A 26,468-nucleotide genomic window follows, 5' to 3' on the forward strand; every position below is an offset into this window, starting at 1 on the left:
ATAATCCCTCCAGAAAGGCAGGAAATGCCCAGAAACTTACTTTAAAACTAAATATGTTCCCTAAAACGGTGACAGAGCTACAGACCCATGACAGCCTTACACAGGTAGCCAGCAGCTATGACCAGCACTACATGTGCAGTTAATAAAAGGACAGGTAATGTTTGTCACGCTGTTGCACACACAGCACGCTCGTTTGTTTCAGTTCGTCAGTTGCAACAAGACAGCTTACCAACGTGTATGTAATAAGCTAATACTCCTGTGTGCTACACACTACAGTGTGCGCTGTACACCTACTTACTGGGTTTGTCACATCAGTCTGTGTCTCTGAGTTAACTTGTGTTTCTCCTACAGCTCCGGACCGCAACAAATGCGCGTGCTCTTTGTGAGCTCGTTCCCGGCTCGTAACCAGCGCGTTCTGCCGTCGAGGGCGATCATTGGTTAAATGTGATCATGTGACTGATGCAAGCCAGATCCTTTTATTTAGCAAAACTATGATTAATAGTTAAATATTATTGTTGAGGGGCACAGACAGGACTCCGCACGCACACACACATAAAATAAATAAATAAATAAATAAATAAAAAAAATTTAAAAGTTGCCTCAACAAAAGGGCACTTTGGGCACTCATCAGGAAAGGGGCGGGTGCTCAAGCCCCTCTAGCCCCCCCCCTCTGCACGTCCCTGGTCTCTATCCATCTAGTATTAAATCTTTCTGGGAAACAAGTATGTATATTATGCACACACACAAACACACATGCAGCTATTACCTATTTCTTGTTTTTATACCTAAGATGAATTATTGTTGAATGAAGACATTTTTCAAACAAATGTAAAATGTGGGCAATTGTGTTTATTGGGTAAAGGAAAAGGCAGAAGGGGGGGAAAGGATAGAAAGAATGAAAGAGAGAGATGAGAGAAAACCCCAACAATCTCCTCTGAGCAAGCAGCAGGCGACAGTGGATAGGAAAAACTCCTTTTAAAGTGAAAGACACCTAAAGGAGAAACCTATGGCAGAACCAGGCTCAGGAGGGGGCAGTCAACTGCCGGGACTGGTCGGGGGGTGAGGGTGAAAAAAGAAAAAGGAGGGAGGGGAAGGGGGGAAATGAAGATGGAATAGAGGTGGAGGAAGACGAGGTTACATCAGGTGAGAAGCAGCAGTGCCCCTCCTCCAGAACCAGTGGAAGCGTTTTTTCTTCTTTTTCAGATACTCTTCCACCAGCACTTTTTTCTCAATGATGAGGGTTTTCAGCTCATCGATTGTTTCTGCGTTTTCTTTCTCAAGTTTGTTGCATCTTTTCACCATGTCTTCTAATTGTTCTTGTTTTTCTTTAAGCTTGTCTTTCAGTTCTTTAACTGTTGCCTCCTCTATTCGCTTTGCCTTGTGCACATCTGTGTGCATGTCTTCCAGCTGCTGGTTTCTCTTCTGGATTTCTTGAAGTCTACACTGCAGGTCTTTATGTGTTTTCTGTTGTTCTTGCTTTTGCGCCTGGATTTCAGTGTTTTTGTACTTCAAGGTCTTAGAAAGTTCCTCAAGTTCGGTATTTTTTCTCAGCATCTCATTGATGCTACTCTGCATCGCTGAGCATTGTTTTTCCAGCTTTTTCTTTTCTTCTTCCAGTACAGTTGATTTGTACTTTGTTTCGTTATACAATTCTTGGAGTGCTTGATTTTTCCTCTGGAGATGAAGTTTTTCTTCTTCCTGTTGTATTTTCTGTTGGTCTTTTTCTTGAAGAAGCTCTTTATTTCCGTGCACTTTTTTATCAAGCCTGATTTGGAGCGATCGGTGTTTTTCCTCCATCTCGTCAAGCTTGGAGTCCATTTCCTTCTGTTTTATTTCCAGTTTCTTCTTCTCTTGAAGCAACTGTTGACTTTTGTGCAGAGTTTTGTCATGTTTCACCTGCAGCGCTTTGTATTTTTCCTCCATGGCTTGGAGTTTGCTCTGCAGGTCTCTCTGCTCTACGGGCTCTTGTTTCTTTTCTTGGAGGATCTCCTTATTTCTCTCCAGAGCTTCATCAAGCATTACTCGCAAGCCTTCATTTTGTTTCTCAATGTTCCTCAGCTTGCAATCCATTTCTTCCTTTTTTATTTTCTGTTGGTCTATCTTGTGAAGAAACTCTTTATTTCTCTCCAGAGCTTCATCAAGCATCACTTGCAAGCCTTCATTCTGTTTCTTGATGTGCCTCAGCTTGCAATCCATTTCTTCCTTTTTTATTTTCTGTTGGTCTTTCTCGTGCAGAAACTCTTTATTTCTCTCCAGAGCTTCATCAAGCATTACTCGCAAGCCTTCATTTTGTTTCTCGATGTTCCTCAGCTTGCAATCCATTTCTTCCTGATGTATTTTCTGTTGGTCTTTTTCTTGAAGCAGCTCTTTATTTTTGAGCAGTGTTTCCTCAAGAGTTAGTTGCAGCATTTTCAGTTTTTCCTCCAAGACTTCAAGCTGGGAGTCTGTTTCTTTCTCCAGCATTTCTTGTTGCTCTCTCTCTTGAATGAACTCTTTATTTCTGTGCACTGTTTTCTCAAGCTTGATTTGGAGCGATCTGTGTTTTTCCTCCATCTCGTCAAGCTTGGAGTCCATTTCCTTCTGTTTCATTTCCATTTGCTTCTTGTCTTGAAGCAACTGTTGACTTTTGTGCAGAGTTTTGTCATGTTTCACCTGCAGCGCTTTGTATTTTTCCTCCATGGCTTGGAGTTTGCTCTGCATGTCTCTCTGCTGTGTGGACTGTTGCTTCTCTTCTTGGTGGATTTCCTTCAGTTTTTCCAGAGCTCCATCAAGCTGTTCTTGGAGCTCCTGATTCTTCTTGAGCATTTTATCCCCTTTAATGCTCTCTTTTTTCTCATTTTGGAGCAGATCTTGAATTTTTTCTAGAGCTTCATCAAGCTTTTCTTGGAGCTCGTGATTCTTCTTATCTTGGAGAGCCCATTGTTTCTCCTCAATAATACCTTCCCTTTCCTGAAGCTGGTAGGATAATTTTTCTAATTCAGCGCTCTTTCTCTCATTTTCTTCTGTCAGGATCTTAATCTTTTCTCTGTTCATGAGATTTTCCTTCTCCATTTCTTCCAATCGCTTTTCCTCTAATTCCACCTGTTCATCCCAAGGAAGAGAGCTGATGTAAGGGTCTAGGGACTCATACCATGGAATAGAGCTGGGGTCAGCTTCTTGTCTTTCTTGCTCTTTCTGAGACATGTTGGAGTCTGTATACCGTGAGTACGAAAAGTATCCAGATGTTTGAAAATGCTTTACTGGTGAACGTTTGAATGCTGCTAACATAAGTGCTGCAAATAACGGACTGAAAGTTGTACCTCCTCACCCCTATTTATGGATTCAGAAGCCTGTGACATCACAATTCCATAAGCCAATGAGGTTGTCACATGACATTCTAGAATGAGGTCATGTTTTTGTATGAATTTTTTAAATAACATCAACATTCCGTAAGCCAATGAGGTTCTTACATGACTTTTGAATGAGGATAATTATTTTGTGTTAATCGACATAGCCTGCTGCAGCTCAGAGCTCGTGAGCTCAAACGATCCTCCAACCTCAGCTTCCCGGTAGCTTGGATTACAGGCACGCGCCACCGCACCCGGCGAGAAGCAGCTACGTTAAGATAAGATAAGATAAGATAACCTTTATTAGTCCCACACGTGGGAAATTTGTTTTGTCACAGCAGGAAGTGGACAGTGCAAAAGTTATGAGGCAAAAATTAGAATACAATAAGAATAAATACAGTACACAACTGTACAGAATAGAATAAAATAAAATACTATATACAGTAGAATAAAATAAAATAAATATACAATAAGATAAAAATAGAATACAAATACAAATACTATATACAACTGAGTAAAAATACAACGATGACAGAAAGGATTATTGCACTTAGTATTATTGCATATGTATGGATGTGTGTGCTTGATCAGTTAAAGTCTTTATTATGGAGTCTGACAGCAGTGGGGAGGAAAGACCTGCGAAATCTCTCCGTCCCACACCGTGGGTGCCGCAGTCTCCCACTGAAGGAGCTGCTCAGTGCTGTCACAGTCTGCTGCATGGGGTGGGAGATGTTGTCCATCAGGGATGACAGCTTAGCCGCCGTTCTCCTGCATGTCACTCACCACCTCCACTGGGTCCAGAGGGCATCCTAGAACAGAGCTGGCCCTTCGGATCACCCTGTTCAGTCTCTTCCTGTCCCCAGCAGAGATGCTGCCGCCCCAGCAGACCACGCCATAAAAGATAGCAGAAGCCACAACAGAGTCATAGAATTTCTTCAGGAGTGGGCCCTCCACTCCAAACGACCTGCGTCTCCGCAGCAGGTACAGCCTGCTCTGCCCTTTCCTGTAGAGGGCGTCTGAGTTATGAGTCCAGTCCAGTCTATTGTTCAGATGAACACCAAGGTACCTGTAGCTGTCCACAGCCTCAATGTCCATACCTTGGATGTTCAGTGGTTGCAGTGGAGAATGCTTGTGCCTGCGGAAGTCTACCACCAGTTCCTTGGTTTTACTGGCGTTGATCTGGAGGTAGTTCAGCTGGCACCAGTCCACAAAGTCTTGGGTCAGACCTCTGTACTCCTTGTCGTCCCCATCAGTGATGAGGCCGACTATTGCAGAGTCATCAGAGAACTTCTGCAGGAAGCACTGGGTGGAATTGTGGGAGAAGTCTGCAGTGTAGATGGTGAAGAGGAACGGAGCCAGAACCGTTCCCTGTGGGGCCCCCGTACTGCAGACGACCCTGTCCGACACACAGCCCTGAGTCCTCACATACTGTGGTTGGTCGGTGAGGTAGTCCAGGATCCAGGTAGTGAGGTGATGGTCCACTCCAGAGTTCACCAGCTTGTCCTTTAGAACCGAGGGAAGAATGGTGTTGAAGGCACTGGAGAAATCAAAGAACATGATTCTCACAGTGCTTCCAGCGGTCTCCAGGTGAGCGAGGGAACGATGTAGGAGGTGAATGACGGCATCAGGGCTTTTAACAGGGCTTTTAACTATGTCTGAGGTGACATCATGACACTAACCTGCTGCCCATCATTAGCAAAGTTGTAATGATGGGCAGCAAAGATGAGGAATGAATGGTGCACAATTGTTATATGCAAGTTTTTAGAAAGCTCGTGGTTAACCCAAGAGTATTTTGTCACAATATCAAGAAGAGTAAAGCTTCAATGTCAAGAATAGATAGGAATATAGGGAATTATATATTTTTATTTAAAGACAGGACTCACATGTTTTCATTTCTAGTCTTTAAAACCTGTCTCTATCCATCTAGTATTAAATCTTTCTGGGAAACAAGTATGTATATTATGCACACACACAAACACACATGCAGCTATTACCTATTTCTTGTTTTTATACCTAAGATGAATTATTGTTGAATGAAGACATTTTTCAAACAAATGTAAAATGTGGGCAATTGTGTTTATTGGGTAAAGGAAAAGGCAGAAGGGGGGGAAAGGATAGAAAGAATGAAAGAGAGAGATGAGAGAAAACCCCAACAATCCCCTCTGAGCAAGCAGCAGGCGACAGTGGATAGGAAAAACTCCTTTTAAAGTGAAAGACACCTAAAGGAGAAACCTATGGCAGAACCAGGCTCAGGAGGGGGCAGTCAACTGCCGGGACTGGTCGGGGGGTGAGGGTGAAAAAAGAAAAAGGAGGGAGGGGAAGGGGGGAAATGAAGATGGAATAGAGGTGGAGGAAGACGAGGTTACATCAGGTGAGAAGCAGCAGTGCCCCTCCTCCAGAACCAGTGGAAGCGTTTTTTCTTCTTTTTCAGATACTCTTCCACCAGCACTTTTTTCTCAATGATGAGGGTTTTCAGCTCATCGATTGTTTCTGCGTTTTCTTTCTCAAGTTTGTTGCATCTTTTCACCATGTCTTCTAATTGTTCTTGTTTTTCTTTAAGCTTGTCTTTCAGTTCTTTAACTGTTGCCTCCTCTATTCGCTTTGCCTTGTGCACATCTGTGTGCATGTCTTCCAGCTGCTGGTTTCTCTTCTGGATTTCTTGAAGTCTACACTGCAGGTCTTTATGTGTTTTCTGTTGTTCTTGCTTTTGCGCCTGGATTTCAGTGTTTTTGTACTTCAAGGTCTTAGAAAGTTCCTCAAGTTCGGTATTTTTTCTCAGCATCTCATTGATGCTACTCTGCATCGCTGAGCATTGTTTTTCCAGCTTTTTCTTTTCTTCTTCCAGTACAGTTGATTTGTACTTTGTTTCGTTATACAATTCTTGGAGTGCTTGATTTTTCCTCTGGAGATGAAGTTTTTCTTCTTCCTGTTGTATTTTCTGTTGGTCTTTTTCTTGAAGAAGCTCTTTATTTCCGTGCACTTTTTTATCAAGCCTGATTTGGAGCGATCGGTGTTTTTCCTCCATCTCGTCAAGCTTGGAGTCCATTTCCTTCTGTTTTATTTCCAGTTTCTTCTTCTCTTGAAGCAACTGTTGACTTTTGTGCAGAGTTTTGTCATGTTTCACCTGCAGCGCTTTGTATTTTTCCTCCATGGCTTGGAGTTTGCTCTGCAGGTCTCTCTGCTCTACGGGCTCTTGTTTCTTTTCTTGGAGGATCTCCTTATTTCTCTCCAGAGCTTCATCAAGCATTACTCGCAAGCCTTCATTTTGTTTCTCAATGTTCCTCAGCTTGCAATCCATTTCTTCCTTTTTTATTTTCTGTTGGTCTATCTTGTGAAGAAACTCTTTATTTCTCTCCAGAGCTTCATCAAGCATCACTTGCAAGCCTTCATTCTGTTTCTTGATGTGCCTCAGCTTGCAATCCATTTCTTCCTTTTTTATTTTCTGTTGGTCTTTCTCGTGCAGAAACTCTTTATTTCTCTCCAGAGCTTCATCAAGCATTACTCGCAAGCCTTCATTTTGTTTCTCGATGTTCCTCAGCTTGCAATCCATTTCTTCCTGATGTATTTTCTGTTGGTCTTTTTCTTGAAGCAGCTCTTTATTTTTGAGCAGTGTTTCCTCAAGAGTTAGTTGCAGCATTTTCAGTTTTTCCTCCAAGACTTCAAGCTGGGAGTCTGTTTCTTTCTCCAGCATTTCTTGTTGCTCTCTCTCTTGAATGAACTCTTTATTTCTGTGCACTGTTTTCTCAAGCTTGATTTGGAGCGATCTGTGTTTTTCCTCCATCTCGTCAAGCTTGGAGTCCATTTCCTTCTGTTTCATTTCCATTTGCTTCTTGTCTTGAAGCAACTGTTGACTTTTGTGCAGAGTTTTGTCATGTTTCACCTGCAGCGCTTTGTATTTTTCCTCCATGGCTTGGAGTTTGCTCTGCATGTCTCTCTGCTGTGTGGACTGTTGCTTCTCTTCTTGGTGGATTTCCTTCAGTTTTTCCAGAGCTCCATCAAGCTGTTCTTGGAGCTCCTGATTCTTCTTGAGCATTTTATCCCCTTTAATGCTCTCTTTTTTCTCATTTTGGAGCAGATCTTGAATTTTTTCTAGAGCTTCATCAAGCTTTTCTTGGAGCTCGTGATTCTTCTTATCTTGGAGAGCCCATTGTTTCTCCTCAATAATACCTTCCCTTTCCTGAAGCTGGTAGGATAATTTTTCTAATTCAGCGCTCTTTCTCTCATTTTCTTCTGTCAGGATCTTAATCTTTTCTCTGTTCATGAGATTTTCCTTCTCCATTTCTTCCAATCGCTTTTCCTCTAATTCCACCTGTTCATCCCAAGGAAGAGAGCTGATGTAAGGGTCTAGGGACTCATACCATGGAATAGAGCTGGGGTCAGCTTCTTGTCTTTCTTGCTCTTTCTGAGACATGTTGGAGTCTGTATACCGTGAGTACGAAAAGTATCCAGATGTTTGAAAATGCTTTACTGGTGAACGTTTGAATGCTGCTAACATAAGTGCTGCAAATAACGGACTGAAAGTTGTACCTCCTCACCCCTATTTATGGATTCAGAAGCCTGTGACATCACAATTCCATAAGCCAATGAGGTTGTCACATGACATTCTAGAATGAGGTCATGTTTTTGTATGAATTTTTTAAATAACATCAACATTCCGTAAGCCAATGAGGTTCTTACATGACTTTTGAATGAGGATAATTATTTTGTGTTAATCGACATAGCCTGCTGCAGCTCAGAGCTCGTGAGCTCAAACGATCCTCCAACCTCAGCTTCCCGGTAGCTTGGATTACAGGCACGCGCCACCGCACCCGGCGAGAAGCAGCTACGTTAAGATAAGATAAGATAAGATAACCTTTATTAGTCCCACACGTGGGAAATTTGTTTTGTCACAGCAGGAAGTGGACAGTGCAAAAGTTATGAGGCAAAAATTAGAATACAATAAGAATAAATACAGTACACAACTGTACAGAATAGAATAAAATAAAATACTATATACAGTAGAATAAAATAAAATAAATATACAATAAGATAAAAATAGAATACAAATACAAATACTATATACAACTGAGTAAAAATACAACGATGACAGAAAGGATTATTGCACTTAGTATTATTGCATATGTATGGATGTGTGTGCTTGATCAGTTAAAGTCTTTATTATGGAGTCTGACAGCAGTGGGGAGGAAAGACCTGCGAAATCTCTCCGTCCCACACCGTGGGTGCCGCAGTCTCCCACTGAAGGAGCTGCTCAGTGCTGTCACAGTCTGCTGCATGGGGTGGGAGATGTTGTCCATCAGGGATGACAGCTTAGCCGCCGTTCTCCTGCATGTCACTCACCACCTCCACTGGGTCCAGAGGGCATCCTAGAACAGAGCTGGCCCTTCGGATCACCCTGTTCAGTCTCTTCCTGTCCCCAGCAGAGATGCTGCCGCCCCAGCAGACCACGCCATAAAAGATAGCAGAAGCCACAACAGAGTCATAGAATTTCTTCAGGAGTGGGCCCTCCACTCCAAACGACCTGCGTCTCCGCAGCAGGTACAGCCTGCTCTGCCCTTTCCTGTAGAGGGCGTCTGAGTTATGAGTCCAGTCCAGTCTATTGTTCAGATGAACACCAAGGTACCTGTAGCTGTCCACAGCCTCAATGTCCATACCTTGGATGTTCAGTGGTTGCAGTGGAGAATGCTTGTGCCTGCGGAAGTCTACCACCAGTTCCTTGGTTTTACTGGCGTTGATCTGGAGGTAGTTCAGCTGGCACCAGTCCACAAAGTCTTGGGTCAGACCTCTGTACTCCTTGTCGTCCCCATCAGTGATGAGGCCGACTATTGCAGAGTCATCAGAGAACTTCTGCAGGAAGCACTGGGTGGAATTGTGGGAGAAGTCTGCAGTGTAGATGGTGAAGAGGAACGGAGCCAGAACCGTTCCCTGTGGGGCCCCCGTACTGCAGACGACCCTGTCCGACACACAGCCCTGAGTCCTCACATACTGTGGTTGGTCGGTGAGGTAGTCCAGGATCCAGGTAGTGAGGTGATGGTCCACTCCAGAGTTCACCAGCTTGTCCTTTAGAACCGAGGGAAGAATGGTGTTGAAGGCACTGGAGAAATCAAAGAACATGATTCTCACAGTGCTTCCAGCGGTCTCCAGGTGAGCGAGGGAACGATGTAGGAGGTGAATGACGGCATCAGGGCTTTTAACAGGGCTTTTAACTATGTCTGAGGTGACATCATGACACTAACCTGCTGCCCATCATTAGCAAAGTTGTAATGATGGGCAGCAAAGATGAGGAATGAATGGTGCACAATTGTTATATGCAAGTTTTTAGAAAGCTCGTGGTTAACCCAAGAGTATTTTGTCACAATATCAAGAAGAGTAAAGCTTCAATGTCAAGAATAGATAGGAATATAGGGAATTATATATTTTTATTTAAAGACAGGACTCACATGTTTTCATTTCTAGTCTTTAAAACCTGTCTCTATCCATCTAGTATTAAATCTTTCTGGGAAACAAGTATGTATATTATGCACACACACAAACACACATGCAGCTATTACCTATTTCTTGTTTTTATACCTAAGATGAATTATTGTTGAATGAAGACATTTTTCAAACAAATGTAAAATGTGGGCAATTGTGTTTATTGGGTAAAGGAAAAGGCAGAAGGGGGGGAAAGGATAGAAAGAATGAAAGAGAGAGATGAGAGAAAACCCCAACAATCCCCTCTGAGCAAGCAGCAGGCGACAGTGGATAGGAAAAACTCCTTTTAAAGTGAAAGACACCTAAAGGAGAAACCTATGGCAGAACCAGGCTCAGGAGGGGGCAGTCAACTGCCGGGACTGGTCGGGGGGTGAGGGTGAAAAAAGAAAAAGGAGGGAGGGGAAGGGGGGAAATGAAGATGGAATAGAGGTGGAGGAAGACGAGGTTACATCAGGTGAGAAGCAGCAGTGCCCCTCCTCCAGAACCAGTGGAAGCGTTTTTTCTTCTTTTTCAGATACTCTTCCACCAGCACTTTTTTCTCAATGATGAGGGTTTTCAGCTCATCGATTGTTTCTGCGTTTTCTTTCTCAAGTTTGTTGCATCTTTTCACCATGTCTTCTAATTGTTCTTGTTTTTCTTTAAGCTTGTCTTTCAGTTCTTTAACTGTTGCCTCCTCTATTCGCTTTGCCTTGTGCACATCTGTGTGCATGTCTTCCAGCTGCTGGTTTCTCTTCTGGATTTCTTGAAGTCTACACTGCAGGTCTTTATGTGTTTTCTGTTGTTCTTGCTTTTGCGCCTGGATTTCAGTGTTTTTGTACTTCAAGGTCTTAGAAAGTTCCTCAAGTTCGGTATTTTTTCTCAGCATCTCATTGATGCTACTCTGCATCGCTGAGCATTGTTTTTCCAGCTTTTTCTTTTCTTCTTCCAGTACAGTTGATTTGTACTTTGTTTCGTTATACAATTCTTGGAGTGCTTGATTTTTCCTCTGGAGATGAAGTTTTTCTTCTTCCTGTTGTATTTTCTGTTGGTCTTTTTCTTGAAGAAGCTCTTTATTTCCGTGCACTTTTTTATCAAGCCTGATTTGGAGCGATCGGTGTTTTTCCTCCATCTCGTCAAGCTTGGAGTCCATTTCCTTCTGTTTTATTTCCAGTTTCTTCTTCTCTTGAAGCAACTGTTGACTTTTGTGCAGAGTTTTGTCATGTTTCACCTGCAGCGCTTTGTATTTTTCCTCCATGGCTTGGAGTTTGCTCTGCAGGTCTCTCTGCTCTACGGGCTCTTGTTTCTTTTCTTGGAGGATCTCCTTATTTCTCTCCAGAGCTTCATCAAGCATTACTCGCAAGCCTTCATTTTGTTTCTCAATGTTCCTCAGCTTGCAATCCATTTCTTCCTTTTTTATTTTCTGTTGGTCTATCTTGTGAAGAAACTCTTTATTTCTCTCCAGAGCTTCATCAAGCATCACTTGCAAGCCTTCATTCTGTTTCTTGATGTGCCTCAGCTTGCAATCCATTTCTTCCTTTTTTATTTTCTGTTGGTCTTTCTCGTGCAGAAACTCTTTATTTCTCTCCAGAGCTTCATCAAGCATTACTCGCAAGCCTTCATTTTGTTTCTCGATGTTCCTCAGCTTGCAATCCATTTCTTCCTGATGTATTTTCTGTTGGTCTTTTTCTTGAAGCAGCTCTTTATTTTTGAGCAGTGTTTCCTCAAGAGTTAGTTGCAGCATTTTCAGTTTTTCCTCCAAGACTTCAAGCTGGGAGTCTGTTTCTTTCTCCAGCATTTCTTGTTGCTCTCTCTCTTGAATGAACTCTTTATTTCTGTGCACTGTTTTCTCAAGCTTGATTTGGAGCGATCTGTGTTTTTCCTCCATCTCGTCAAGCTTGGAGTCCATTTCCTTCTGTTTCATTTCCATTTGCTTCTTGTCTTGAAGCAACTGTTGACTTTTGTGCAGAGTTTTGTCATGTTTCACCTGCAGCGCTTTGTATTTTTCCTCCATGGCTTGGAGTTTGCTCTGCATGTCTCTCTGCTGTGTGGACTGTTGCTTCTCTTCTTGGTGGATTTCCTTCAGTTTTTCCAGAGCTCCATCAAGCTGTTCTTGGAGCTCCTGATTCTTCTTGAGCATTTTATCCCCTTTAATGCTCTCTTTTTTCTCATTTTGGAGCAGATCTTGAATTTTTTCTAGAGCTTCATCAAGCTTTTCTTGGAGCTCGTGATTCTTCTTATCTTGGAGAGCCCATTGTTTCTCCTCAATAATACCTTCCCTTTCCTGAAGCTGGTAGGATAATTTTTCTAATTCAGCGCTCTTTCTCTCATTTTCTTCTGTCAGGATCTTAATCTTTTCTCTGTTCATGAGATTTTCCTTCTCCATTTCTTCCAATCGCTTTTCCTCTAATTCCACCTGTTCATCCCAAGGAAGAGAGCTGATGTAAGGGTCTAGGGACTCATACCATGGAATAGAGCTGGGGTCAGCTTCTTGTCTTTCTTGCTCTTTCTGAGACATGTTGGAGTCTGTATACCGTGAGTACGAAAAGTATCCAGATGTTTGAAAATGCTTTACTGGTGAACGTTTGAATGCTGCTAACATAAGTGCTGCAAATAACGGACTGAAAGTTGTACCTCCTCACCCCTATTTATGGATTCAGAAGCCTGTGACATCACAATTCCATAAGCCAATGAGGTTGTCACATGACATTCTAGAATGAGGTCATGTTTTTGTATGAATTTTTTAAATAACATCAACATTCCGTAAGCCAATGAGGTTCTTACATGACTTTTGAATGAGGATAATTATTTTGTGTTAATCGACATAGCCTGCTGCAGCTCAGAGCTCGTGAGCTCAAACGATCCTCCAACCTCAGCTTCCCGGTAGCTTGGATTACAGGCACGCGCCACCGCACCCGGCGAGAAGCAGCTACGTTAAGATAAGATAAGATAAGATAACCTTTATTAGTCCCACACGTGGGAAATTTGTTTTGTCACAGCAGGAAGTGGACAGTGCAAAAGTTATGAGGCAAAAATTAGAATACAATAAGAATAAATACAGTACACAACTGTACAGAATAGAATAAAATAAAATACTATATACAGTAGAATAAAATAAAATAAATATACAATAAGATAAAAATAGAATACAAATACAAATACTATATACAACTGAGTAAAAATACAACGATGACAGAAAGGATTATTGCACTTAGTATTATTGCATATGTATGGATGTGTGTGCTTGATCAGTTAAAGTCTTTATTATGGAGTCTGACAGCAGTGGGGAGGAAAGACCTGCGAAATCTCTCCGTCCCACACCGTGGGTGCCGCAGTCTCCCACTGAAGGAGCTGCTCAGTGCTGTCACAGTCTGCTGCATGGGGTGGGAGATGTTGTCCATCAGGGATGACAGCTTAGCCGCCGTTCTCCTGCATGTCACTCACCACCTCCACTGGGTCCAGAGGGCATCCTAGAACAGAGCTGGCCCTTCGGATCACCCTGTTCAGTCTCTTCCTGTCCCCAGCAGAGATGCTGCCGCCCCAGCAGACCACGCCATAAAAGATAGCAGAAGCCACAACAGAGTCATAGAATTTCTTCAGGAGTGGGCCCTCCACTCCAAACGACCTGCGTCTCCGCAGCAGGTACAGCCTGCTCTGCCCTTTCCTGTAGAGGGCGTCTGAGTTATGAGTCCAGTCCAGTCTATTGTTCAGATGAACACCAAGGTACCTGTAGCTGTCCACAGCCTCAATGTCCATACCTTGGATGTTCAGTGGTTGCAGTGGAGAATGCTTGTGCCTGCGGAAGTCTACCACCAGTTCCTTGGTTTTACTGGCGTTGATCTGGAGGTAGTTCAGCTGGCACCAGTCCACAAAGTCTTGGGTCAGACCTCTGTACTCCTTGTCGTCCCCATCAGTGATGAGGCCGACTATTGCAGAGTCATCAGAGAACTTCTGCAGGAAGCACTGGGTGGAATTGTGGGAGAAGTCTGCAGTGTAGATGGTGAAGAGGAACGGAGCCAGAACCGTTCCCTGTGGGGCCCCCGTACTGCAGACGACCCTGTCCGACACACAGCCCTGAGTCCTCACATACTGTGGTTGGTCGGTGAGGTAGTCCAGGATCCAGGTAGTGAGGTGATGGTCCACTCCAGAGTTCACCAGCTTGTCCTTTAGAACCGAGGGAAGAATGGTGTTGAAGGCACTGGAGAAATCAAAGAACATGATTCTCACAGTGCTTCCAGCGGTCTCCAGGTGAGCGAGGGAACGATGTAGGAGGTGAATGACGGCATCAGGGCTTTTAACAGGGCTTTTAACTATGTCTGAGGTGACATCATGACACTAACCTGCTGCCCATCATTAGCAAAGTTGTAATGATGGGCAGCAAAGATGAGGAATGAATGGTGCACAATTGTTATATGCAAGTTTTTAGAAAGCTCGTGGTTAACCCAAGAGTATTTTGTCACAATATCAAGAAGAGTAAAGCTTCAATGTCAAGAATAGATAGGAATATAGGGAATTATATATTTTTATTTAAAGACAGGACTCACATGTTTTCATTTCTAGTCTTTAAAACCTGTCTCTATCCATCTAGTATTAAATCTTTCTGGGAAACAAGTATGTATATTATGCACACACACAAACACACATGCAGCTATTACCTATTTCTTGTTTTTATACCTAAGATGAATTATTGTTGAATGAAGACATTTTTCAAACAAATGTAAAATGTGGGCAATTGTGTTTATTGGGTAAAGGAAAAGGCAGAAGGGGGGGAAAGGATAGAAAGAATGAAAGAGAGAGATGAGAGAAAACCCCAACAATCTCCTCTGAGCAAGCAGCAGGCGACAGTGGATAGGAAAAACTCCTTTTAAAGTGAAAGACACCTAAAGGAGAAACCTATGGCAGAACCAGGCTCAGGAGGGGGCAGTCAACTGCCGGGACTGGTCGGGGGGTGAGGGTGAAAAAAGAAAAAGGAGGGAGGGGAAGGGGGGAAATGAAGATGGAATAGAGGTGGAGGAAGACGAGGTTACATCAGGTGAGAAGCAGCAGTGCCCCTCCTCCAGAACCAGTGGAAGCGTTTTTTCTTCTTTTTCAGATACTCTTCCACCAGCACTTTTTTCTCAATGATGAGGGTTTTCAGCTCATCGATTGTTTCTGCGTTTTCTTTCTCAAGTTTGTTGCATCTTTTCACCATGTCTTCTAATTGTTCTTGTTTTTCTTTAAGCTTGTCTTTCAGTTCTTTAACTGTTGCCTCCTCTATTCGCTTTGCCTTGTGCACATCTGTGTGCATGTCTTCCAGCTGCTGGTTTCTCTTCTGGATTTCTTGAAGTCTACACTGCAGGTCTTTATGTGTTTTCTGTTGTTCTTGCTTTTGCGCCTGGATTTCAGTGTTTTTGTACTTCAAGGTCTTAGAAAGTTCCTCAAGTTCGGTATTTTTTCTCAGCATCTCATTGATGCTACTCTGCATCGCTGAGCATTGTTTTTCCAGCTTTTTCTTTTCTTCTTCCAGTACAGTTGATTTGTACTTTGTTTCGTTATACAATTCTTGGAGTGCTTGATTTTTCCTCTGGAGATGAAGTTTTTCTTCTTCCTGTTGTATTTTCTGTTGGTCTTTTTCTTGAAGAAGCTCTTTATTTCCGTGCACTTTTTTATCAAGCCTGATTTGGAGCGATCGGTGTTTTTCCTCCATCTCGTCAAGCTTGGAGTCCATTTCCTTCTGTTTTATTTCCAGTTTCTTCTTCTCTTGAAGCAACTGTTGACTTTTGTGCAGAGTTTTGTCATGTTTCACCTGCAGCGCTTTGTATTTTTCCTCCATGGCTTGGAGTTTGCTCTGCAGGTCTCTCTGCTCTACGGGCTCTTGTTTCTTTTCTTGGAGGATCTCCTTATTTCTCTCCAGAGCTTCATCAAGCATTACTCGCAAGCCTTCATTTTGTTTCTCAATGTTCCTCAGCTTGCAATCCATTTCTTCCTTTTTTATTTTCTGTTGGTCTATCTTGTGAAGAAACTCTTTATTTCTCTCCAGAGCTTCATCAAGCATCACTTGCAAGCCTTCATTCTGTTTCTTGATGTGCCTCAGCTTGCAATCCATTTCTTCCTTTTTTATTTTCTGTTGGTCTTTCTCGTGCAGAAACTCTTTATTTCTCTCCAGAGCTTCATCAAGCATTACTCGCAAGCCTTCATTTTGTTTCTCGATGTTCCTCAGCTTGCAATCCATTTCTTCCTGATGTATTTTCTGTTGGTCTTTTTCTTGAAGCAGCTCTTTATTTTTGAGCAGTGTTTCCTCAAGAGTTAGTTGCAGCATTTTCAGTTTTTCCTCCAAGACTTCAAGCTGGGAGTCTGTTTCTTTCTCCAGCATTTCTTGTTGCTCTCTCTCTTGAATGAACTCTTTATTTCTGTGCACTGTTTTCTCAAGCTTGATTTGGAGCGATCTGTGTTTTTCCTCCATCTCGTCAAGCTTGGAGTCCATTTCCTTCTGTTTCATTTCCATTTGCTTCTTGTCTTGAAGCAACTGTTGACTTTTGTGCAGAGTTTTGTCATGTTTCACCTGCAGCGCTTTGTATTTTTCCTCCATGGCTTGGAGTTTGCTCTGCATGTCTCTCTGCTGTGTGGACTGTTGCTTCTCTTCTTGGTGGATTTCCTTCAGTTTTTCCAGAGCTCCATCAAGCTGTTCTTGGAGCTCCTGATTCTTCTTGAGCATTTTATCCCCTTTAATGCTCTCTTTTTTCTCATTTTGGAGCAGATCTTGAATTTTTTCTAGAGCTTCATCAAGCTTTTCTTGGAGCTCGTGATTCTTCTTATCTTGGAGAGCCCATTGTTTCTCCTCAATAATACCTTCCCTTTCCTGAAGCTGGTAGGATAATTTTTCTAATTCAGCGCTCTTTCTCTCATTTTCTTCTGTCAGGATCTTAATCTTTTCTCTGTTCATGAGATTTTCCTTCTCCATTTCTTCCAATCGCTTTTCCTCTAATTCCACCTGTTCATCCCAAGGAAGAGAGCTGATGTAAGGGTCTAGGGACTCATACCATGGAATAGAGCTGGGGTCAGCTTCTTGTCTTTCTTGCTCTTTCTGAGACATGTTGGAGTCTGTATACCGTGAGTACGAAAAGTATCCAGATGTTTGAAAATGCTTTACTGGTGAACGTTTGAATGCTGCTAACATAAGTGCTGCAAATAACGGACTGAAAGTTGTACCTCCTCACCCCTATTTATGGATTCAGAAGCCTGTGACATCACAATTCCATAAGCCAATGAGGTTGTCACATGACATTCTAGAATGAGGTCATGTTTTTGTATGAATTTTTTAAATAACATCAACATTCCGTAAGCCAATGAGGTTCTTACATGACTTTTGAATGAGGATAATTATTTTGTGTTAATCGACATAGCCTGCTGCAGCTCAGAGCTCGTGAGCTCAAACGATCCTCCAACCTCAGCTTCCCGGTAGCTTGGATTACAGGCACGCGCCACCGCACCCGGCGAGAAGCAGCTACGTTAAGATAAGATAAGATAAGATAACCTTTATTAGTCCCACACGTGGGAAATTTGTTTTGTCACAGCAGGAAGTGGACAGTGCAAAAGTTATGAGGCAAAAATTAGAATACAATAAGAATAAATACAGTACACAACTGTACAGAATAGAATAAAATAAAATACTATATACAGTAGAATAAAATAAAATAAATATACAATAAGATAAAAATAGAATACAAATACAAATACTATATACAACTGAGTAAAAATACAACGATGACAGAAAGGATTATTGCACTTAGTATTATTGCATATGTATGGATGTGTGTGCTTGATCAGTTAAAGTCTTTATTATGGAGTCTGACAGCAGTGGGGAGGAAAGACCTGCGAAATCTCTCCGTCCCACACCGTGGGTGCCGCAGTCTCCCACTGAAGGAGCTGCTCAGTGCTGTCACAGTCTGCTGCATGGGGTGGGAGATGTTGTCCATCAGGGATGACAGCTTAGCCGCCGTTCTCCTGCATGTCACTCACCACCTCCACTGGGTCCAGAGGGCATCCTAGAACAGAGCTGGCCCTTCGGATCACCCTGTTCAGTCTCTTCCTGTCCCCAGCAGAGATGCTGCCGCCCCAGCAGACCACGCCATAAAAGATAGCAGAAGCCACAACAGAGTCATAGAATTTCTTCAGGAGTGGGCCCTCCACTCCAAACGACCTGCGTCTCCGCAGCAGGTACAGCCTGCTCTGCCCTTTCCTGTAGAGGGCGTCTGAGTTATGAGTCCAGTCCAGTCTATTGTTCAGATGAACACCAAGGTACCTGTAGCTGTCCACAGCCTCAATGTCCATACCTTGGATGTTCAGTGGTTGCAGTGGAGAATGCTTGTGCCTGCGGAAGTCTACCACCAGTTCCTTGGTTTTACTGGCGTTGATCTGGAGGTAGTTCAGCTGGCACCAGTCCACAAAGTCTTGGGTCAGACCTCTGTACTCCTTGTCGTCCCCATCAGTAATGAGGCCGACTATTGCAGAGTCATCAGAGAACTTCTGCAGGAAGCACTGGGTGGAATTGTGGGAGAAGTCTGCAGTGTAGATGGTGAAGAGGAACGGAGCCAGAACCGTTCCCTGTGGGGCCCCCGTACTGCAGACGACCCTGTCCGACACACAGCCCTGAGTCCTCACATACTGTGGTTGGTCGGTGAGGTAGTCCAGGATCCAGGTAGTGAGGTGATGGTCCACTCCAGAGTTCACCAGCTTGTCCTTTAGAACCGAGGGAAGAATGGTGTTGAAGGCACTGGAGAAATCAAAGAACATGATTCTCACAGTGCTTCCAGCGGTCTCCAGGTGAGCGAGGGAACGATGTAGGAGGTGAATGACGGCATCAGGGCTTTTAACAGGGCTTTTAACTATGTCTGAGGTGACATCATGACACTAACCTGCTGCCCATCATTAGCAAAGTTGTAATGATGGGCAGCAAAGATGAGGAATGAATGGTGCACAATTGTTATATGCAAGTTTTTAGAAAGCTCGTGGTTAACCCAAGAGTATTTTGTCACAATATCAAGAAGAGTAAAGCTTCAATGTCAAGAATAGATAGGAATATAGGGAATTATATATTTTTATTTAAAGACAGGACTCACATGTTTTCATTTCTAGTCTTTAAAACCTGTCTCTATCCATCTAGTATTAAATCTTTCTGGGAAACAAGTATGTATATTATGCACACACACAAACACACATGCAGCTATTACCTATTTCTTGTTTTTATACCTAAGATGAATTATTGTTGAATGAAGACATTTTTCAAACAAATGTAAAATGTGGGCAATTGTGTTTATTGGGTAAAGGAAAAGGCAGAAGGGGGGGAAAGGATAGAAAGAATGAAAGAGAGAGATGAGAGAAAACCCCAACAATCCCCTCTGAGCAAGCACCAGGCGACAGTGGATAGGAAAAACTCCTTTTAAAGTGAAAGACACCTAAAGGAGAAACCTATGGCAGAACCAGGCTCAGGAGGGGGCAGTCAACTGCCGGGACTGGTCGGGGGGTGAGGGTGAAAAAAGAAAAAGGAGGGAGGGGAAGGGGGGAAATGAAGATGGAATAGAGGTGGAGGAAGACGAGGTTACATCAGGTGAGAAGCAGCAGTGCCCCTCCTCCAGAACCAGTGGAAGCGTTTTTTCTTCTTTTTCAGATACTCTTCCACCAGCACTTTTTTCTCAATGATGAGGGTTTTCAGCTCATCGATTGTTTCTGCGTTTTCTTTCTCAAGTTTGTTGCATCTTTTCACCATGTCTTCTAATTGTTCTTGTTTTTCTTTAAGCTTGTCTTTCAGTTCTTTAACTGTTGCCTCCTCTATTCGCTTTGCCTTGTGCACATCTGTGTGCATGTCTTCCAGCTGCTGGTTTCTCTTCTGGATTTCTTGAAGTCTACACTGCAGGTCTTTATGTGTTTTCTGTTGTTCTTGCTTTTGCGCCTGGATTTCAGTGTTTTTGTACTTCAAGGTCTTAGAAAGTTCCTCAAGTTCGGTATTTTTTCTCAGCATCTCATTGATGCTACTCTGCATCGCTGAGCATTGTTTTTCCAGCTTTTTCTTTTCTTCTTCCAGTACAGTTGATTTGTACTTTGTTTCGTTATACAATTCTTGGAGTGCTTGATTTTTCCTCTGGAGATGAAGTTTTTCTTCTTCCTGTTGTATTTTCTGTTGGTCTTTTTCTTGAAGAAGCTCTTTATTTCCGTGCACTTTTTTATCAAGCCTGATTTGGAGCGATCGGTGTTTTTCCTCCATCTCGTCAAGCTTGGAGTCCATTTCCTTCTGTTTTATTTCCAGTTTCTTCTTCTCTTGAAGCAACTGTTGACTTTTGTGCAGAGTTTTGTCATGTTTCACCTGCAGCGCTTTGTATTTTTCCTCCATGGCTTGGAGTTTGCTCTGCAGGTCTCTCTGCTCTACGGGCTCTTGTTTCTTTTCTTGGAGGATCTCCTTATTTCTCTCCAGAGCTTCATCAAGCATTACTCGCAAGCCTTCATTTTGTTTCTCAATGTTCCTCAGCTTGCAATCCATTTCTTCCTTTTTTATTTTCTGTTGGTCTATCTTGTGAAGAAACTCTTTATTTCTCTCCAGAGCTTCATCAAGCATCACTTGCAAGCCTTCATTCTGTTTCTTGATGTGCCTCAGCTTGCAATCCATTTCTTCCTTTTTTATTTTCTGTTGGTCTTTCTCGTGCAGAAACTCTTTATTTCTCTCCAGAGCTTCATCAAGCATTACTCGCAAGCCTTCATTTTGTTTCTCGATGTTCCTCAGCTTGCAATCCATTTCTTCCTGATGTATTTTCTGTTGGTCTTTTTCTTGAAGCAGCTCTTTATTTTTGAGCAGTGTTTCCTCAAGAGTTAGTTGCAGCATTTTCAGTTTTTCCTCCAAGACTTCAAGCTGGGAGTCTGTTTCTTTCTCCAGCATTTCTTGTTGCTCTCTCTCTTGAATGAACTCTTTATTTCTGTGCACTGTTTTCTCAAGCTTGATTTGGAGCGATCTGTGTTTTTCCTCCATCTCGTCAAGCTTGGAGTCCATTTCCTTCTGTTTCATTTCCATTTGCTTCTTGTCTTGAAGCAACTGTTGACTTTTGTGCAGAGTTTTGTCATGTTTCACCTGCAGCGCTTTGTATTTTTCCTCCATGGCTTGGAGTTTGCTCTGCATGTCTCTCTGCTGTGTGGACTGTTGCTTCTCTTCTTGGTGGATTTCCTTCAGTTTTTCCAGAGCTCCATCAAGCTTTTCTTGGAGCTCCTGATTCTTCTTGAGCATTTTATCCCCTTTAATGCTCTCTTTTTTCTCATTTTGGAGCAGATCTTGAATTTTTTCTAGAGCTTCATCAAGCTTTTCTTGGAGCTCGTGATTCTTCTTATCTTGGAGAGCCCATTGTTTCTCCTCAATAATACCTTCCCTTTCCTGAAGCTGGTAGGATAATTTTTCTAATTCAGCGCTCTTTCTCTCATTTTCTTCTGTCAGGATCTTAATCTTTTCTCTGTTCATGAGATTTTCCTTCTCCATTTCTTCCAATCGCTTTTCCTCTAATTCCACCTGTTCATCCCAAGGAAGAGAGCTGATGTAAGGGTCTAGGGACTCATACCATGGAATAGAGCTGGGGTCAGCTTCTTGTCTTTCTTGCTCTTTCTGAGACATGTTGGAGTCTGTATACCGTGAGTACGAAAAGTATCCAGATGTTTGAAAATGCTTTACTGGTGAACGTTTGAATGCTGCTAACATAAGTGCTGCAAATAACGGACTGAAAGTTGTACCTCCTCACCCCTATTTATGGATTCAGAAGCCTGTGACATCACAATTCCATAAGCCAATGAGGTTGTCACATGACATTCTAGAATGAGGTCATGTTTTTGTATGAATTTTTTAAATAACATCAACATTCCGTAAGCCAATGAGGTTCTTACATGACTTTTGAATGAGGATAATTATTTTGTGTTAATCGACATAGCCTGCTGCAGCTCAGAGCTCGTGAGCTCAAACGATCCTCCAACCTCAGCTTCCCGGTAGCTTGGATTACAGGCACGCGCCACCGCACCCGGCGAGAAGCAGCTACGTTAAGATAAGATAAGATAAGATAACCTTTATTAGTCCCACACGTGGGAAATTTGTTTTGTCACAGCAGGAAGTGGACAGTGCAAAAGTTATGAGGCAAAAATTAGAATACAATAAGAATAAATACAGTACACAACTGTACAGAATAGAATAAAATAAAATACTATATACAGTAGAATAAAATAAAATAAATATACAATAAGATAAAAATAGAATACAAATACAAATACTATATACAACTGAGTAAAAATACAACGATGACAGAAAGGATTATTGCACTTAGTATTATTGCATATGTATGGATGTGTGTGCTTGATCAGTTAAAGTCTTTATTATGGAGTCTGACAGCAGTGGGGAGGAAAGACCTGCGAAATCTCTCCGTCCCACACCGTGGGTGCCGCAGTCTCCCACTGAAGGAGCTGCTCAGTGCTGTCACAGTCTGCTGCATGGGGTGGGAGATGTTGTCCATCAGGGATGACAGCTTAGCCGCCGTTCTCCTGCATGTCACTCACCACCTCCACTGGGTCCAGAGGGCATCCTAGAACAGAGCTGGCCCTTCGGATCACCCTGTTCAGTCTCTTCCTGTCCCCAGCAGAGATGCTGCCGCCCCAGCAGACCACGCCATAAAAGATAGCAGAAGCCACAACAGAGTCATAGAATTTCTTCAGGAGTGGGCCCTCCACTCCAAACGACCTGCGTCTCCGCAGCAGGTACAGCCTGCTCTGCCCTTTCCTGTAGAGGGCGTCTGAGTTATGAGTCCAGTCCAGTCCAGTCTATTGTTCAGATGAACACCAAGGTACCTGTAGCTGTCCACAGCCTCAATGTCCATACCTTGGATGTTCAGTGGTTGCAGTGGAGAATGCTTGTGCCTGCGGAAGTCTACCACCAGTTCCTTGGTTTTACTGGCGTTGATCTGGAGGTAGTTCAGCTGGCACCAGTCCACAAAGTCTTGGGTCAGACCTCTGTACTCCTTGTCGTCCCCATCAGTGATGAGGCCGACTATTGCAGAGTCATCAGAGAACTTCTGCAGGAAGCACTGGGTGGAATTGTGGGAGAAGTCTGCAGTGTAGATGGTGAAGAGGAACGGAGCCAGAACCGTTCCCTGTGGGGCCCCCGTACTGCAGACGACCCTGTCCGACACACAGCCCTGAGTCCTCACATACTGTGGTTGGTCGGTGAGGTAGTCCAGGATCCAGGTAGTGAGGTGATGGTCCACTCCAGAGTTCACCAGCTTGTCCTTTAGAACCGAGGGAAGAATGGTGTTGAAGGCACTGGAGAAATCAAAGAACATGATTCTCACAGTGCTTCCAGCGGTCTCCAGGTGAGCGAGGGAACGATGTAGGAGGTGAATGACGGCATCAGGGCTTTTAACAGGGCTTTTAACTATGTCTGAGGTGACATCATGACACTAACCTGCTGCCCATCATTAGCAAAGTTGTAATGATGGGCAGCAAAGATGAGGAATGAATGGTGCACAATTGTTATATGCAAGTTTTTAGAAAGCTCGTGGTTAACCCAAGAGTATTTTGTCACAATATCAAGAAGAGTAAAGCTTCAATGTCAAGAATAGATAGGAATATAGGGAATTATATATTTTTATTTAAAGACAGGACTCACATGTTTTCATTTCTAGTCTTTAAAACCTGTCTCTATCCATCTAGTATTAAATCTTTCTGGGAAACAAGTATGTATATTATGCACACACACAAACACACATGCAGCTATTACCTATTTCTTGTTTTTATACCTAAGATGAATTATTGTTGAATGAAGACATTTTTCAAACAAATGTAAAATGTGGGCAATTGTGTTTATTGGGTAAAGGAAAAGGCAGAAGGGGGGGAAAGGATAGAAAGAATGAAAGAGAGAGATGAGAGAAAACCCCAACAATCCCCTCTGAGCAAGCAGCAGGCGACAGTGGATAGGAAAAACTCCTTTTAAAGTGAAAGACACCTAAAGGAGAAACCTATGGCAGAACCAGGCTCAGGAGGGGGCAGTCAACTGCCGGGACTGGTCGGGGGGTGAGGGTGAAAAAAGAAAAAGGAGGGAGGGGAAGGGGGGAAATGAAGATGGAATAGAGGTGGAGGAAGACGAGGTTACATCAGGTGAGAAGCAGCAGTGCCCCTCCTCCAGAACCAGTGGAAGCGTTTTTTCTTCTTTTTCAGATACTCTTCCACCAGCACTTTTTTCTCAATGATGAGGGTTTTCAGCTCATCGATTGTTTCTGCGTTTTCTTTCTCAAGTTTGTTGCATCTTTTCACCATGTCTTCTAATTGTTCTTGTTTTTCTTTAAGCTTGTCTTTCAGTTCTTTAACTGTTGCCTCCTCTATTCGCTTTGCCTTGTGCACATCTGTGTGCATGTCTTCCAGCTGCTGGTTTCTCTTCTGGATTTCTTGAAGTCTACACTGCAGGTCTTTATGTGTTTTCTGTTGTTCTTGCTTTTGCGCCTGGATTTCAGTGTTTTTGTACTTCAAGGTCTTAGAAAGTTCCTCAAGTTCGGTATTTTTTCTCAGCATCTCATTGATGCTACTCTGCATCGCTGAGCATTGTTTTTCCAGCTTTTTCTTTTCTTCTTCCAGTACAGTTGATTTGTACTTTGTTTCGTTATACAATTCTTGGAGTGCTTGATTTTTCCTCTGGAGATGAAGTTTTTCTTCTTCCTGTTGTATTTTCTGTTGGTCTTTTTCTTGAAGAAGCTCTTTATTTCCGTGCACTTTTTTATCAAGCCTGATTTGGAGCGATCGGTGTTTTTCCTCCATCTCGTCAAGCTTGGAGTCCATTTCCTTCTGTTTTATTTCCAGTTTCTTCTTCTCTTGAAGCAACTGTTGACTTTTGTGCAGAGTTTTGTCATGTTTCACCTGCAGCGCTTTGTATTTTTCCTCCATGGCTTGGAGTTTGCTCTGCAGGTCTCTCTGCTCTACGGGCTCTTGTTTCTTTTCTTGGAGGATCTCCTTATTTCTCTCCAGAGCTTCATCAAGCATTACTCGCAAGCCTTCATTTTGTTTCTCAATGTTCCTCAGCTTGCAATCCATTTCTTCCTTTTTTATTTTCTGTTGGTCTATCTTGTGAAGAAACTCTTTATTTCTCTCCAGAGCTTCATCAAGCATCACTTGCAAGCCTTCATTCTGTTTCTTGATGTGCCTCAGCTTGCAATCCATTTCTTCCTTTTTTATTTTCTGTTGGTCTTTCTCGTGCAGAAACTCTTTATTTCTCTCCAGAGCTTCATCAAGCATTACTCGCAAGCCTTCATTTTGTTTCTCGATGTTCCTCAGCTTGCAATCCATTTCTTCCTGATGTATTTTCTGTTGGTCTTTTTCTTGAAGCAGCTCTTTATTTTTGAGCAGTGTTTCCTCAAGAGTTAGTTGCAGCATTTTCAGTTTTTCCTCCAAGACTTCAAGCTGGGAGTCTGTTTCTTTCTCCAGCATTTCTTGTTGCTCTCTCTCTTGAATGAACTCTTTATTTCTGTGCACTGTTTTCTCAAGCTTGATTTGGAGCGATCTGTGTTTTTCCTCCATCTCGTCAAGCTTGGAGTCAATTTCCTTCTGTTTCATTTCCATTTGCTTCTTGTCTTGAAGCAACTGTTGACTTTTGTGCAGAGTTTTGTCATGTTTCACCTGCAGTGCTTTGTATTTTTCCTCCATGGCTTGGAGTTTGCTCTGCATGTCTCTCTGCTGTGTGGACTGTTGCTTCTCTTCTTGGTGGATTTCCTTCAGTTTTTCCAGAGCTCCATCAAGCTTTTCTTGGAGCTCCTGATTCTTCTTGAGCATTTTATCCCCTTTAATGCTCTCTTTTTTCTCATTTTGGAGCAGATCTTGAATTTTTTCTAGAGCTTCATCAAGCTTTTCTTGGAGCTCGTGATTCTTCTTATCTTGGAGAGCCCATTGTTTCTCCTCAATAATACCTTCCCTTTCCTGAAGCTGGTAGGATAATTTTTCTAATTCAGCGCTCTTTCTCTCATTTTCTTCTGTCAGGATCTTAATCTTTTCTCTGTTCATGAGATTTTCCTTCTCCATTTCTTCCAATCGCTTTTCCTCTAATTCCACCTGTTCATCCCAAGGAAGAGAGCTGATGTAAGGGTCTAGGGACTCATACCATGGAATAGAGCTGGGGTCAGCTTCTTGTCTTTCTTGCTCTTTCTGAGACATGTTGGAGTCTGTATACCGTGAGTACGAAAAGTATCCAGATGTTTGAAAATGCTTTACTGGTGAACGTTTGAATGCTGCTAACATAAGTGCTGCAAATAACGGACTGAAAGTTGTACCTCCTCACCCCTATTTATGGATTCAGAAGCCTGTGACATCACAATTCCATAAGCCAATGAGGTTGTCACATGACATTCTAGAATGAGGTCATGTTTTTGTATGAATTTTTTAAATAACATCAACATTCCGTAAGCCAATGAGGTTCTTACATGACTTTTGAATGAGGATAATTATTTTGTGTTAATCGACATAGCCTGCTGCAGCTCAGAGCTCATGAGCTCAAACGATCCTCCAACCTCAGCCTCCCGGTAGCTTGGATTACAGGCACGCGCCACCGCACCCGGCGAGAAGCAGCTACGTTAACAGGGCTTTTAACTATGTCTGAGGTGACATCATGACACTAACCTGCTGCCCATCATTAGCAAAGTTGTAATGATGGGCAGCAAAGATGAG

The 26,468-nt window shown here is 42.8% G+C and overlaps 2 protein-coding genes and 1 pseudogene across 2 annotated transcripts; all 3 read right to left on the bottom strand.

Annotated features, from left to right (window-relative positions):
- Nucleotides 1-709: 709 nt before the first annotated feature.
- LOC147312627 (uncharacterized) lies at nucleotides 710-8,309 on the bottom strand. Its single transcript, XM_086264219.1, has 3 exons — nucleotides 6,451-8,309; nucleotides 2,283-2,652; nucleotides 710-2,030 (listed from the first exon to the last, which is right to left on the bottom strand). The coding sequence occupies exons 1-3, from the start codon at nucleotides 7,819-7,821 to the stop codon at nucleotides 1,135-1,137; spliced, it is 2,637 nt and encodes an 878-aa protein (XP_086120345.1). The 5' UTR covers nucleotides 7,822-8,309; the 3' UTR covers nucleotides 710-1,134.
- A 1,628-nt stretch (nucleotides 8,310-9,937) lies between these two features.
- LOC147312628 (uncharacterized) lies at nucleotides 9,938-17,403 on the bottom strand. Its single transcript, XM_086264220.1, has 3 exons — nucleotides 15,559-17,403; nucleotides 11,391-11,760; nucleotides 9,938-11,138 (listed from the first exon to the last, which is right to left on the bottom strand). The coding sequence occupies exons 1-3, from the start codon at nucleotides 16,927-16,929 to the stop codon at nucleotides 10,243-10,245; spliced, it is 2,637 nt and encodes an 878-aa protein (XP_086120346.1). The 5' UTR covers nucleotides 16,930-17,403; the 3' UTR covers nucleotides 9,938-10,242.
- Nucleotides 17,404-18,910: 1,507 nt separating this feature from the next.
- Nucleotides 18,911-26,301, bottom strand: LOC147312629 (uncharacterized; annotated as a pseudogene).
- Nucleotides 26,302-26,468: the final 167 nt, after the last annotated feature.

The sequence above is a fragment of the Aulonocara sp. 'chitande type north' Nkhata Bay genome, linkage group LG15, assembly GCF_057382095.1.
Source record: "Aulonocara sp. 'chitande type north' Nkhata Bay isolate Kocher_YH1m ecotype deep benthic linkage group LG15, A_spYH_male_GT1.1, whole genome shotgun sequence".
Lineage (NCBI taxonomy): Eukaryota > Metazoa > Chordata > Actinopteri > Cichliformes > Cichlidae > Aulonocara > Aulonocara sp. 'chitande type north' Nkhata Bay.

Bases quoted from the DNA above. Each gene is read 5' to 3' on its own strand.
- LOC147312627 (XM_086264219.1), bottom strand. From the start codon at position 7,821: ATGTTAGCAGCATTCAAACGTTCACCAGTAAAGCATTTTCAAACATCT. The intron at 2,653-6,450 runs GTGAAACATGAC...AAAGCGCTGCAG, and splicing joins AAAAATACAAAGCGCTGCAG to GTGAAACATGACAAAACTCT. The intron at 2,031-2,282 runs GCTTGCGAGTAA...AACAAAATGAAG, and splicing joins CATCGAGAAACAAAATGAAG to GCTTGCGAGTAATGCTTGAT.
- LOC147312628 (XM_086264220.1), bottom strand. From the start codon at position 16,929: ATGTTAGCAGCATTCAAACGTTCACCAGTAAAGCATTTTCAAACATCT. The intron at 11,761-15,558 runs GTGAAACATGAC...AAAGCGCTGCAG, and splicing joins AAAAATACAAAGCGCTGCAG to GTGAAACATGACAAAACTCT. The intron at 11,139-11,390 runs GCTTGCGAGTAA...AACAAAATGAAG, and splicing joins CATCGAGAAACAAAATGAAG to GCTTGCGAGTAATGCTTGAT.